Source organism: Myxocyprinus asiaticus, chromosome 24 (assembly GCF_019703515.2).
Source record: "Myxocyprinus asiaticus isolate MX2 ecotype Aquarium Trade chromosome 24, UBuf_Myxa_2, whole genome shotgun sequence".
NCBI classification, from domain to species: Eukaryota; Metazoa; Chordata; class Actinopteri; order Cypriniformes; family Catostomidae; genus Myxocyprinus; species Myxocyprinus asiaticus.
In genome coordinates, this window is record NC_059367.1 from 954,325 (window position 1) to 968,713 (window position 14,389).

General features: G+C 37.6%; 1 protein-coding gene and 1 pseudogene across 1 annotated transcript; one reads left to right on the top strand and one right to left on the bottom strand.

The window, feature by feature from the left end:
• Window positions 1-1,010: 1,010 nt before the first annotated feature.
• On the bottom strand, window positions 1,011-1,460 carry LOC127415348 (shieldin complex subunit 3-like; annotated as a pseudogene).
• A 776-nt stretch (window positions 1,461-2,236) lies between these two features.
• On the top strand, window positions 2,237-8,442 carry LOC127414590 (signal recognition particle 19 kDa protein-like). Its single transcript, XM_051652724.1, has 5 exons — window positions 2,237-2,377; window positions 2,722-2,797; window positions 2,886-2,957; window positions 7,471-7,582; window positions 7,712-8,442. The coding sequence occupies exons 1-5, from the start codon at window positions 2,340-2,342 to the stop codon at window positions 7,840-7,842; spliced, it is 429 nt and encodes a 142-aa protein (XP_051508684.1). The 5' UTR covers window positions 2,237-2,339; the 3' UTR covers window positions 7,843-8,442.
• The last annotated feature ends 5,947 nt before the right edge of the window (window positions 8,443-14,389 follow it).

Sequence of the window (14,389 nt, forward strand, 5' to 3'; positions counted from 1 at the left end):
AGTGAACAGGGTGAATGATTCTTCTGATGATTCTCCCTTTCAACCATCTCTATGCATGAAAGTTTACCATCTTACCACCTTACCTGGATCTAATATTCTGCAGAATCATATTAGGTGCATAATACACAAGAATTGCATGCTTCTTGTCATCTAGATAGTGCACGTCACTAGTTTCGTGGGAGAACTTTGACTTGTTTTGATATGAGTCTGTTGGCTTTGCAGTGCTGAAACACTACATGGTGATTGACACACAAAATAAAAATAAAAAGGTTCCTAAATTAATTCTCCATTAAGCAGAACAGAGACAAATGTGAAACACACAGCACCATATAATTCAGGGTTCAAATTCATGTCACAACTTAATTAATTAACTAAATGTAATTTATGCTTAAAGGGATAGTTCAACTAAAAATGAAATTTCTTTCATCATTTACTCACACTCATGCCATCCCAGATGTGTATGACTTTCTTTCTTCTGCAGAACACGTATGAAGATTCTAGCTACAGACAGGTCTGTAGGTTCACACAATACAAGTGAATGGTGAGCAGAACTTTGAAGCTCCATAAAGCACATAAAGCCAGCATAAAAGTAATCCATACAAATTTCAGGAGTGATATGGTCTCTACGAATCTCCAATTTCACATTCACTTTCAGATGTGAAAGTGAAAGTGGAGATTTATAGTAAAAAAGGACTTAAATATTGATCTGTTTCTCACCCACACCTATCATTATCACTTCTGAAGACATGGATTAAACCACTGGAGTCTTATGGATTACTTTTATGCCGACTTATGTGCTTTTTGGAGCTTCAAAGTTCTGGTCACCATTCACTTGCATTGTATGGACCTACAGAGCTGAAATATTCTTCTAAAAATCTTCATTTGTGTTCTGCAGAAGAAAGAAAGTCATACACTTTTGGGATGGCATGAGGGAGAATTTTAATTTTTGGGTGAACTATCCCTTTATTTATTTTTATTTTTTATTTTATTTTTTGCTCCATATCTATAACCTATAGATGAAGTTTATGGACTGTTAAGATAATCTGTCCTGAGAGCTGGAGTTCTTGTTTCAAGAGATTCCCGATGTATTCACAGTAAAAGATGTCACAGTACACCCAAATCTGTGCCAGATCTCTCTGAAAGATGGCGTTGCACGTTGGCAGTCTGTAGTGTCTGATTGCTCGAAATCAAGCCAAACAGCCTCCATAGTGTGCACTACACAGTTCACTTCACACATGACCCATTTGACTCTCTGGTGAAGATGCAGTCTGTGTTATGTCTGTGATGTCGGATGTTGACGGGTACCAGGGTTTGAATTCAGGTAGAATTCTGCAGGGAAACACCTCGAAAAGATTGTGTGTGATGAGCAGAACATCTGTGACCTCCACCACTGAAATACACACTTACATCCTAACGACACACAAACAACACATTACATGCAATCACATACACAAACACATTCTGTCAGGATCATTTCTAATATCAATAGTTAAAAAAACATATGGATCTTAATTTAATTTCACCATTGATACTGATTTAGTTCGCTCGCAGTCAGTGTTGGGTGAGTTACTTTAAAAAAGTAATTAATTACTAACTACTAATTACATCTACAGTGTAATTAGATTACTGTACTAATTACTCTGTCTGAAAAGTAATTGCATATTACGTTTTTTACTAATTATTTTCTAAAACCCTGATCAACCTTGACCAGATGAAAAATACAAGGATAGACATGAAACTGTTATTTTAATTCTTTCAAATAAATCATATAAAATCAAATAAATTATTCATGAACTGGCCAAAGAATTTAAGGGGGCAGTGTTAAATTAGAACATTAAATTTCAGTTTTAAATTCACTATTGTTTTATTGAATTGTTCTATAGTCTATACAGTATTTAACACAGTTACATCAGAAGTAACTGTAATTAAATTACTGGAAAATTAAGAGTAATCCCTCACGTTACTTTTTTCAATGAAAAAGTAATTTAATTACAGTAATTAATTACTTAGTTATGCATTAAACCCAACACTGCTGGCATTAAATGTCTATTTTTATCATAATTTGTCAAAACACACGTTTGTTTTTATTATAAAGATCAGTCAGATTTATAAACACTTTTCTTAACTTTTCATCTCTCGTGTCATATTTAATCATCTTTATAATCTTTTAGTGTTTTATTGATCATGTTCAATGTAAACAAGCTTCATCCAAACTGATGCACTTCCGGTCCAGCAGGCGGCGCTGTGACGTCACGGCTACAGACAGCCGGATGTGACGTGTAGAAAGAAACACTACGTGTGTTTATAAAACACGAATAAACCTGAATATAATCTGAAATATGGCGCATTTAACCACCAATCCAGCGGCTAAAGAGAGGTCAGTATCATATCCCTCAATTATTAGTGTAGTGTGATGCCTTTATTTCTATAATTCAGTGCAGAGATACTATTTAAGGAAACAAAATCATGGAATATATGATAGTACCATGTTTTTGTACATGCACCATGGTCATTTTCGAAATGGTAATAATTCAGTATCGTGATGTATCGAAATATCATCCGATACCATCATTATACCATGGTAATATCATGAATGTAGTGTTGTGGTGCATGAGTATGAGCACATGAATCAGTATCATAGTACGTAACAAAATACCATGTTATTACTATATGAGACCGTCACTTTACCATGGAAACGCCACCGTATTTTTCTGTCAATAGGTTTCTGTGTATATATCCAGCGTACATCAACAGTAAAAAGACATTAGCAGAAGGCAGGAGAATACCTGTCGAGAAGGTGAGTATTATTGATATGATTATTTATAATGGCTAGTAATATGAGTTTGTGTTTGTAGTGTTGAACTGACTGTGATGTGTTTGTTCAGGGTGTGGAGAATCCGTCGTGTGCTGAGATCTGTGATGTGCTCAAAGCTGCTGGACTGAATGTTGACATTGAGGTCTGACTGTTAGTTTACGTACTGATGTGTGCACAGTGGACCTTATTCACTGCAGCGGCATCTTTGATTTTTGACGGGAATGACAACGAGTTTGTGAGGGATAGATGTTAGAGGTCTGCACGGGCCTTAAAATGAAACCTGACCCATACCTGAGACCGTGTGGCCCGACCCTACCCGGCCCGAATGATACCATCAGATTTTAAACCCGACACGTACCCAAGACCGTGTGGCCCGACCCTACCTGGCCCCAATGATACCGTCAGATTTTAAACCCGACACATACCCAAGACCGTGTGGCCCGACCCTACCCAGCCCGAACAATACCATCAGATTTTAAACCCGACCCATACCCGAAACCGTGTGGCCCAACTCTACCTGGCCCCAATGATACCGTCAGATTTGAAGCCTGAACCGGAAACGTACCTGAGACCATGAGGCCCGACCCTACCCAGACCGAAAGTTACCGTCAGATTTTAAACCCGACCCATTCCCGAAACCGTGTGGCCCGAACGATACCGTCAGATTTTAAACCCGACCCATACCCAAAACCGTGTGGCCTGACCCTACCCGGCTCGAACAATACTATCAGATTTTAAACCCGACCCATACCCAAAACCGTGTGGCCTGACCCTAGCCGGCCCGAACGATACCATCAGATTTTAAACCCGACCCATTCCCGAAACCGTGTGGCCCGGCCCGAATGATACCGTCTGATTTTAAACCCAGCCCATACCCAAAACCGTGTGGCCCGACCCTACCCGGCTCGAACAAGACTGTCAGATTTTAAGCCGAACCCAAAATCGCTTACTATCTCATTTCTTATCCTAGCAAGTACTGTTGCATTAGGCTGTATTTTATGTAAGCATACAGGCAACATTCATAACAGTATTGAAATAGTAAACATACACAGTTTTAACAAGGCACAGCAGCCCCTCAGTACACTAGAGCAGAAGGAGAAAAAACATTGACTTACCGTTTATGTGCTGAAACTTCACTTGGTGCAGAACAGTCTGGAAAAATATGAAACAATGCAACAGTCCCCCTCTATGCAGCCTGAACTTGTTCAGATTGTTGAATCTTTGTGACACCTGCACTAAAAACATTTAGATGCAGTGCAAAGAATGAAACAGAGCGCAGGTGTCTCAACATGTGTTTTGGGTGTTTTGGATGTTTAAAATGTGCGGTCCTACGCAAGACGCTGAAGAAAAAGCGAGACACGGTGCAAATGTCAAAGACATTCGTCCAGCATGTGTTTGCATAGGAAAACAATGGGAAAACAGAACAGACATGCACAAAAACACGTTTGGTGTGAACGGCCCCTAACTCGTCCGTTCGCGCATGTCTGTGAGTGAGAGTGCGTGGACGAAACGAGTTCGGTAAGCCTGTTTATTTTTTCATTCATTACAAATAAGACCCGAACCCGGCCCGAAACCTGTCAGGTTCTCAGGTCCCGTCGGGGTCGGGTTGCAGACCTCTAATAGACGTACAGTCTTTTCAATGGGTTGTACTGCAGTTTAAAGTCTTTTTGGATCGTTCCGCTGACAAAACATTGAAAAACATCTTTCCAAGAACATTCAGTAGATGTAAAACTCTGGACAACATGAGTTGTGGAAAAACGGATATGATCTAGGAGCTTTTTACTAGAGGTCGACCAGTACTGGATCTTGCCAATACCGATAACTAAGGTGGTCGAATAGGCCGATTGTTGGTCGATAGTTTTTCAAATTTTCATAGTCTTTCCATACTACGACGGGCACAGAGAGAGGCTACAAGAGTCCAAAATGAACAAAGTTCCAGATTCATTCTATTGTGCAACCAAATCTCAATAATAGACTATAAACAAGTCCGAAATACAATTACTTATTTCAGGACTCTTATTTTGAAATTATGTAGAATTGGCTTAGTTAGAATGCTCTATATTTATGTATTTACCAAATTAAGCATTTATAGCCAATATTCACCAGATTGAGGATTTTATATATCAAAATATGCATTGAAGTGTAAAAATATGAATGATTGTTTTTATTTCACTTCTAGATGCTGGTGTTATACTGTAGGAATAATAATACAAATAAAAAACTATTGGCGTAGATTTTTACAGATAACCGATAGTTCCAAAAAGCAACTATCGGCACCGATTAATCGGTAAAACCGATACCGTGCGTGCCATTGAAGAGATGTAAATCTATCCCTCACAGCCTCTGTGTCATTCCCATTAAAAATCAAAGATGGTGCTAGCGTGAATAAGGTCTATCAGCAGACAAATACATGATTTAGGAACAATACGTTTAGCTCAAAAGGAATAACTCATTTTAATACAAGTATGACAAAGTATTAAAGTTTAAATTCAGTCAATACAGAAATGTAATAGGAGTCGAGATATCTCGTATGCAATTCAGAGTGCAAGAGAACAGCGAAACTCAAGGGTTTTTATACTAAAATAACCAATTTATTTTTTTATTTTTTTATTTGGAATATAGTGACTCGCCTCAATCCGGGTGGCGTAGGATGAATCTCAGTTGCCTCCGCGTCTGAGACCGTCAATCCGCGCATCTTATCACGTAGCTTGTTGAGCGCGTTACCGTGGAGACGTAGCGCGTGTGGAGGCTTCACGCTATTCTCCGCAGCATCCACGCACAACTCGCCACACGCCCCACCGAGAGTGAGAACCACATTATAGCGACCACGAGGAGGTTACCCTGTGTGACTCCACCCTCCCTAGCAACCGGGCCAATTGGTTGATTAGGAGACCTGGCTGGAGTCAACCAGTGCATTCTTAATATTGTACATAAAAAGCCTTTATTATCACATGGCTGTATACAGAAAGTAAAACAAATCTCTTCTGCACGTTTCGGTGTGGTCCTTCCTTATGAAGAGTATCATATGGCTAAATATTTTAAATCTGTGCACAACTGTAATCAATCTACTCTTAAAATATAAAGAATAGACTATATGCCTACTTTAAGTTTTTGTTCTATATTGACTTTACTAATTAATCAAAAAGAGACTTTTTGAATATATAAGTTAAATGCAATGAAATATCCTGGGTTGAATGAGGGTTTTGATTTCAGTCCTTTTCTATGAATTTGCTTTGATATTTAGATTTTTAGATGTATGTATATATGTGTAATATACAGTGTATATATATATATCTACACTGATCAGCCCCAACATTAAAAGTACCTGCCTAATATTGTGTAGGTCCCCTTCGTGCCACCAAACAGCGCCAACCCGCATCGCAGAACAGCATTCAGAGATGATATTCTCCTCACCAACAATCATGCCACGCTCCAAATCACTGAGATCACATTTTTTCCCCATTCTGATGGTTGATGTGAACATTAACTGAAGCTCCTGACCCGTATCTGCATGAGTTTATGCACTGCTGCCACACGATTGGCTGATTAGATAATCGCATGGATGATTGTTGGTGCCAGATGGGCTGGTTTGAGTATTTCTGGGATTTTCACACACAACAGTTTCTAGAATTTACTCCAAATGGTGCCAAAAACAAAAAACATCCAGTGAGCGGCAGTTCTGTGGACGGAAACACCTTGTTGATGAGAGAGGTCAACAGAGAATGACCAGACTGGTTTGAACTGACAAAGTCTACAGTAACTCAGATAACCGCTCTGTACAACTGTGGTGAGAAAAATATCATCTCTGAATGCTGTTCTGAGATGCGGATTGGCACTGTTTTGGCAGCACAAGGGGGGACTGCACAGTATTAGGCAGGTACTTATAATGTTGTGGTTGATCGGTGTACATACTCTATATCCTCGTTATATTTTAAAGGTGCACTCAGTAATTTTTGGAATATGTCCTCTTAGACTTACACTGACTCGTAGCAGCCTGGATGCTGCATTAATTAAACCCAACAGTTTTTAGTTATTAATGCCATTGTAGAAATACGCAATTCACAGTCAACCAGCATTAATTAAATCCCTGAGATCATGTCCAATAACAGGGCGGTTACTGAGATTAAGCAGGAGAGCTTTTTTGTTTTTTATACGTTTTGTTTATAGGCATGTAATAAAGGCTCTTTTATTTTTTTTACTAAATTGAACCCTTGAACATACCTTAAGTTTATACCCCACTTTTGAAGCACTCTCTGTCGTTGGACAGGTATCGTTTTTATACTATTTGAAGTATCTATGTCAACTATGAAAATAGACGTTTGATCATCATTTGGACAGGGGTGAACGGATATTCAAATATACTAAGATCTAAAAACGGAAACATTATAAATCTGCATCTACAACACGTGTATGTACATTAGATATTATCAGCAAAAACTGCAGTAAAACATGATTAATATTTGGAAGACTGATGCAAAGCAATGTAATGAGTCATACTAAAGAGAAAAGCAATGTAAGCTAGTATTTGTAAAGGAAAAACAATGATGGTAAATCATAAAATCAGCAGTGTGACGTATATTTCTCCTGCACCATGTGCAGTGGTTTGTTTATTTTGTGCTAAATAACCTAAAGATGCTGATATTTCCCTTGTAAAGATTAAAAAGATGTACCCGCGGGAATGGAACAGGGATGATCAGTTCAGAGGACGAGTGAGAGTTCAACTGAAACTCGAAGATGGACATTTGTGCCAAGACAAATTTACATCTAGTAAGTAAACGTCAAGTGCATTATGTGTTCTCCATGTATGAAAAATGTAACATTTCTTAAAAGCATCAAAGTTTCGCACCCCTGCTTTGCAACAAGGTGAAATAATGCCACATTTCTCTTTCTGTGTAGGGAAAGATGTGATGTTTTATGTGGCTGAAATGATTCCCAAACTGAAGAGCAGAATGCAGAAGAGCGGCGGAGCTGACGCTGGAGCACAGCAGGGAGAAGGAGGGAAGAAAGGAAAGAAGAAGAAGAAGTAGATGATTCGAGAGCGTTTATTTTCCAAAAGCTTCAAGACAACTCCGATGACAGTGATTTTGGTTCCCCTTCGATTAATCTTTAATTCAGAAGAATTAAAGATGTGACATCTCAGTATATTCATAACAAATACTTTTATTTGCTGCTTAGTGGCACCTGATGGACTTTATTGTTCCAGAAAATATTTCATTTCAAAATGTGTTTGTTTTTAATATTTTATGATCTCAGACACTTTGGAGAGCTGTGTAAGGATGGTGTTTATTTTCAGTTAAATGTTGGTGATGGATTACGTTTTAATGAACGCTGACAGACCCTGAAATGCATTCACAGGTCGTGTGGCTGCATCTTTCAGCACGTCTGTGAGACGCCAGCGTTGTAAGTGCATTGACCTAGCATGCAGGATGAGCGTTTGACTGGCCTGTAACAGGCTGTGAAATTCCAGCACTCGTGTCCTTCACAACACCTGTTCATTACAGAATCACACCGCATGACTGCGAGCTGCTGGACAGGCTTTTATTCTTAACAACAGCTACTGTATGTTTCCATCTGTCTTAATGAAGGATTAAACAGTCCAACAGTGAAATAAAAGAGAATCAAACTGAGATGAATCAAATCTCTGTTTATTGAGCTCATGTGGTGTACAGCACACATCAGTGTGATCTCTTCATTAGGCAGTTGTTGACTTTGGGCCGCGGTTGTCGCCGAAATTCTTCAGATGTTTTGTACGAGTCTCCAGCCTCTGGAGCCATTCATCACGCAACCTGAAATAACATGATTACAAAATCACTGTACCACTCACCGATTCATGCATTAAACTACTGTTAAATCAATGAATTCACAACATTTTATCAATGGAAGTCAGAGGGAGATTTTCAAACTTTTAATTAAAAGTATAAAGGTTAAAAAACTAGACACAATCTGACTGGAATGATCTACAGGATAAAGTCTGAATGGAGTCTGGACGTAAAGACATTTGAGCTGATTTAATTGTTGAATTATATTTAATTCTTATCTTTAATAGAACAAATGCTCAGCAGAATATTTGAGTAATATGAATACAGTGCTGCCTTGCAAGAATTGTAAGGATTGACTTTGCATAAATTAAGGACATTTGCAAATGATTAAAACACGTGAAAGTGGAGTTGTCAAACAAAATTACGTATAAACAAAAAAAGTAGGGCTGTCAATTGTATTTATTTATTTTTACATTAGTCAGGGTTTATTGCAATTAAATGCATATATTGATGTTTGCCCCAAATAAAGAAAATGTCATATATATTAATCAAAATTAATTATAAATAAATCTAATAATTTAGATATATATATAATAACTAATAATAATAATAATTTGATTTATATAGCACCTTTTAGCAATCTAGCACAATTTGTTTTTGTAATTAATACCGTCGACTTTCAACATGATCAGCTCCATTTTGCTTGTATTGAGGATTTGAGAAAGTTGTGTTTAAAATACAATGACTTTAATCAAGAAGTAATTATGAGCTCATCAATATGTAGTATTAAAACTAAAGTCACTAGAAATAATCTATTTTGCATTTGGTGTGTATTTTAAAAGGCTGATAGTTTGTAAATGTTCTAGACCCATAAAAAAAATAATTAGAAAAAACAAATAGTTGATATCCGTTCATAACAGTTACAGTGACTGATGGGTAAATTCAGAGGTCCAGTGGTCGAAATCTGTGCATTAACTTGCTATTTTAATACAACAGTAAAATAAAAAAAAGGGAAATAACAGTTCTTATTGTTTTATATGCTTATTAGAATCAAGTCTTCATTATTTAGATCGAACTGTCCGGGTTCAATACAAGTTAAGATCAATCGACAACATTTGTGTCATAATGTTGATTACCACAAAAAAAACAAAAAACATTTCGACTCGTCCCTCCTTTTCTTTAAAATAAGCAAAAATCTGTGTTCCAGTGAGACACTTACAATGGAAGTCAATGAGGCCAATTTTCAGAGAAAAACAAAGTAATGGTCAAAATATTAATAACGACAGTCTTGACCATCACAAAATAGGTATCATTTGAAAGTTTAGAAGCTCTACTTTCCAATGCATTTAGACATTATGAACAAAACTGAACAAGTGCTTTGTAATTTGCAGACAAATCAGAAGTGTTCCGTTTTGATAATTTATATAAAAAATGAAAAAAAATTGCACTGTAAATTTTGTTGCATTATTATTTTATTATTATAGTCATGTGTCATATGTTGTTGGAAAGCTCTCAAAGAGTAGAATACAACCAGCCTATTTGTTTTACTCAGACAAAAATATAGCAAGTAACAGCTAAGTATATGTCTTTGACAATTATGTTGGTGTTGCTTATATGCCGCATTTTCACTTAATACATCACGAAAAATAAACGAAACATAAAATGTCACACACAGTTACTTAGAGGAGGTGATTATCTTTCAAACGAGTCCACACACAAGATAATCAGATGCATAGATCATTAGATAATCCACATGAAGCACAATGTTACATATGACCACCAGGAGATGGCGCCAAAATACATGACACAGACTCAATGATGACTCAAATGACACAGAATGAAACTCATTCTGTGAAATCTCATTACTAAAATCATGTCTGCATGCTATGCAAACCTTTAGTCATTGTTGTGTTTGCATGTGTAATTAGTTCTTATGTACAATTATTATGTTTTATTTGTTTGGAGATGTTTTTGGACACTATGATAAATTATATTTGTAATGTTATAACATTCGATTTCTTTGTCGTATCAACACAAACATTTTCTCAGATACAGTTGACATGATTGGGACAAAACAAAAGCAGTTTTTCAGATCCACCTTATTTACACTGAGATATATAAAGTAAAATCAGAAAAATAAAAAAACGTAATTTTTGGCTCTTTTTTTATTTATTTTTTTATTATTTTTTTTTTAGCAGTTTCTTAGGCTGAGATTCTTAGATTGTATCATAATCTATATAATTAAAAAATTGAAAAGTTTTCTTTACAGTGATACCAAACACTTGACCCTCTATTTTTTTTGTTTGTTTGTTTGTTTTTTATTTATAAGTCTTTAATTTTAGGTATGCCGCTGAAACGGGAAATCTCTAAAAACACCTTCAGAGCTTAAAGAGTTAAATCAGTAATGTGACGCTTATAATTTTATAAAAGCACTCATATTAATTCTTCTGTTAAAATGCATGTATTATTTGAGCTGTTAAATTGTTTTAATCGTTGTTTACCGGGATTACAGGGTTTACGGCATTATGGCCTCATGGCAACAAAGTTGTAAAACTGTCTATAAGTTTCCACAGATGTGGTTAGTAAGTGATTTAATCACAGTAAAATCATGTTAACACACATATTGTTTATGTCTTGTGTCTATACTTTTGAAACAGTGAGTATTTTAATGTTTACAGATTGACCCCATTGACTTCCATTGTAAGTGTCTCACTGGAACACACATTTGTGCTTTTATTAAAGAAAAGGAGGGACGAAATTTTTTTTTTGTGGTAATCAACATTGTCACAAATGCTGTCGATTCAGCTTAGCTTGTATTGAATCCAGAATATTCCTATAATAATAGTTTCTGATGAATTAAGTGCAGTTTGTGGCTCTTACTTTGTGAGTGCGCTGCCCTTCATTCTCTGATCCTCGACTTCTGACATTTGATTGTGATTGACAATCTTCTGCTCCCAGAATGTCTTGATAAATAATTTGTCATGAATGAGAGCAGAACTCATTTCCTGCTGAGGGAACACAGAAGTTAAATGTGGTTACACTAACATAACACACAATCTAAAACAGACTGACCTGTTTAAGCTGCAAAAACTTTAAATATCTACTAAAGAATACACAAAAAACATGATGTGAAAATATAAAATAATAATAGATGTATGTTTTTAATAAATATACCTGATTCTGGTGAGTAAAAGCAATCAATCTTTTACTAGTGTACTGTAACAGTAAAACGCATCGTCCGTCCAGTGAGTGACATGAATATGTCTGATCTCAGATCCAGCGCTTCTTTATTTAAGTATGACTGACGTGTCATCAACACCTCTAATGAAGTTTGTGAGCTCCTCCTCAGCTTTCAGAACATTTCACATCTCTGGTTTGAAAATCAAGTCTTTTCTTCTGTTCTGTTCAGTGATGACTTTTAACTGTATAAACTTCTGGAAGCTTCTAATGCCACTTGATTCGTGTCCAAAAGGAGCTGTTCGGACAAATGAAACTGTGAACACTGCAAACAAATGACTGGGATTCTGTTGCAAACAACTGCTGTCGGTATGAGTATCATATTCACATCTATAGCACAAGATTCATGGACTAGTCAGCCTTGAATGTGTAAGAGGGTTTTGACCCCGAGATCCCAATGATCACACACAAACAGTGTCAAGAACATCTTTTACACTTGATACACTCATCTGCTGCAAGGAAAACACACTCCATTATGTAAAGAATATATTTTAAGGTGGAAAACATCTGGTACACGTTGTGAAGGACCATCACATGTAACACATCAAAAATAACCTCTTTAATCGTGCAGTGACAGACACATGAAAACACGTGTCTCAGAGCCTGTTTGGAATCCCGAAGCAGAGGCGGACTGGCCATTGGGAGAACCGGGACTTTTTCCAGTGGGCCAGCCATGATATGCCAAAGTGGGTCTCTATATGATGAAATGGGCCATGAAACAGTGCCGCGATATGCCGAAGGAGACAGCGAAACACAGTGCCACATGATCATCAGGTTTTGTTCATGTCAGCTCCAGTGCATGCTGTCATTAAAGACGACTAGACTCTTTCAGTTTCAACAGAGACTCTAAACGCGTTTGATTCCATCTATTGTTCAGTCACATTACATCACATTAACACCCGCTCATTTTCTTGCCCTTTTACACAAGGCCAAATATATGTATCTGTATGTGGAGAATCTGGGTGTGATACAAAAGCCGATCACACATGTGTGACATTTTATTTCTTCTTGGCGTGATTCATCTCGGTCCGAGGGTCTTAACTAGCAGCGACAGCTTGAGCTCTATTTTAGTCTTCAGATCTCTCAGCCGCATGTAATTATGTTATAAAACACTAACGCTGATTAAGATGTCAGTTACAGCTGCAGTGAGTCACTGTTTTAAAATACACCTCACTGCATCGTTTAATATTAAATAAACCCAAACGTGTAAAAGAGATTAGGTGCGTTAACCTCTGAACCCAGTAATCTCAGTGTGATGTAAACTTTTTTTATTATTATTATTTTTTTTCTTTTTCTCCCCAATTTGGCATGCCCAATTCCCACTACTTAGTAGGTCCTCGTGGTGGCGCGGTTACTCACCTCAATCCGGGTGGTGGAGGACAAGTCTCAGTTGCATCCGCTTCTGAGACCATCAATCCGCGCATCTTATCACGTGACTCGTTGTGCATGACACTGTGGAGACTCACAGCATGTGGAGGCTCATGCTACTCTCCGCAATTCACACACAACTTACCACACGCCCTATTGAGAGCGAGAACCCCTAATCACGACCACAAGGAGGTTACCCCATGTGACTCTACCCTCCCTAGCAACCGGGCCAATTTGGTTGCTTAGGAGACCTGGCTGGAGTTACTCAGCACGCCCTGGATTCATACTCGCGACTACAGGGGTGGTAGTCAGTGTCAATTCTTGCTGAGCAACCCAGGCCCCCTTGATGTAAACTTCTTTACTACGTTAACTTCAGCTTTAACTGGAAACAGTGTTCTAGTGAAGCTCCAGTTACTTGTTTTTAATGGAATGATACAAAACCGTATTGTAATACAATGTACAGTGGTGGCAAACAAGCCGCAAACTTGCCACTCACAATTTTTTTATGTGTAAATGAGCTTGTGAATTTTTACAGCTGTCATTAGGGTTGCCACCCATCCTGTAAAATACTACCACACATGTGAGAAGGGATGGACCCAAACACAGAGGCAAGTAAAAGGGATTTATTACAAAATATAACAAAAATACAAACCAAAACTCCCACAAGGGGGAAAAACAGAAAAATACACTTCAAAAACCGAACAAACAAGAAAACCAACCGAGGTAACAAGAACAGACAAGAACCAACCAACAGGGAATACACACAAAACAATCAGGCACAGGACTGAACATGAGAGGAGTTTATATAGGGAAGGGTAATAGGAGGCAGGTGCCGCAGATATTGATCAGGGTGGAGAAACGAGCGGACAACGGAGCTAGCGTTCTCCACATGGCACCTGCAAACACAAGAGGAAGAAGGTAAAACACAAAAGCAAGCACACACAAGAAACAAACAGGCAGAGGAGACTGTCATGAATAAACACAGACAAAAGTGGAAGGACCATGACAAATACGGGATCGTCCTGTATTTAAAGATGAAATGATGCGTCCCGTATCTAATCAATATGGGATGCGATTTGTCCCGTATTTAAACTGGTCAGACAGCGTCATGGTGAAATCATTCCAGATTGCTAATTTAGTGATACAAGTTGGAAATTTCACCTACAGTGGGTAAGGGACTGTCTGATAAGTCCACACATTGTGCTAAAAC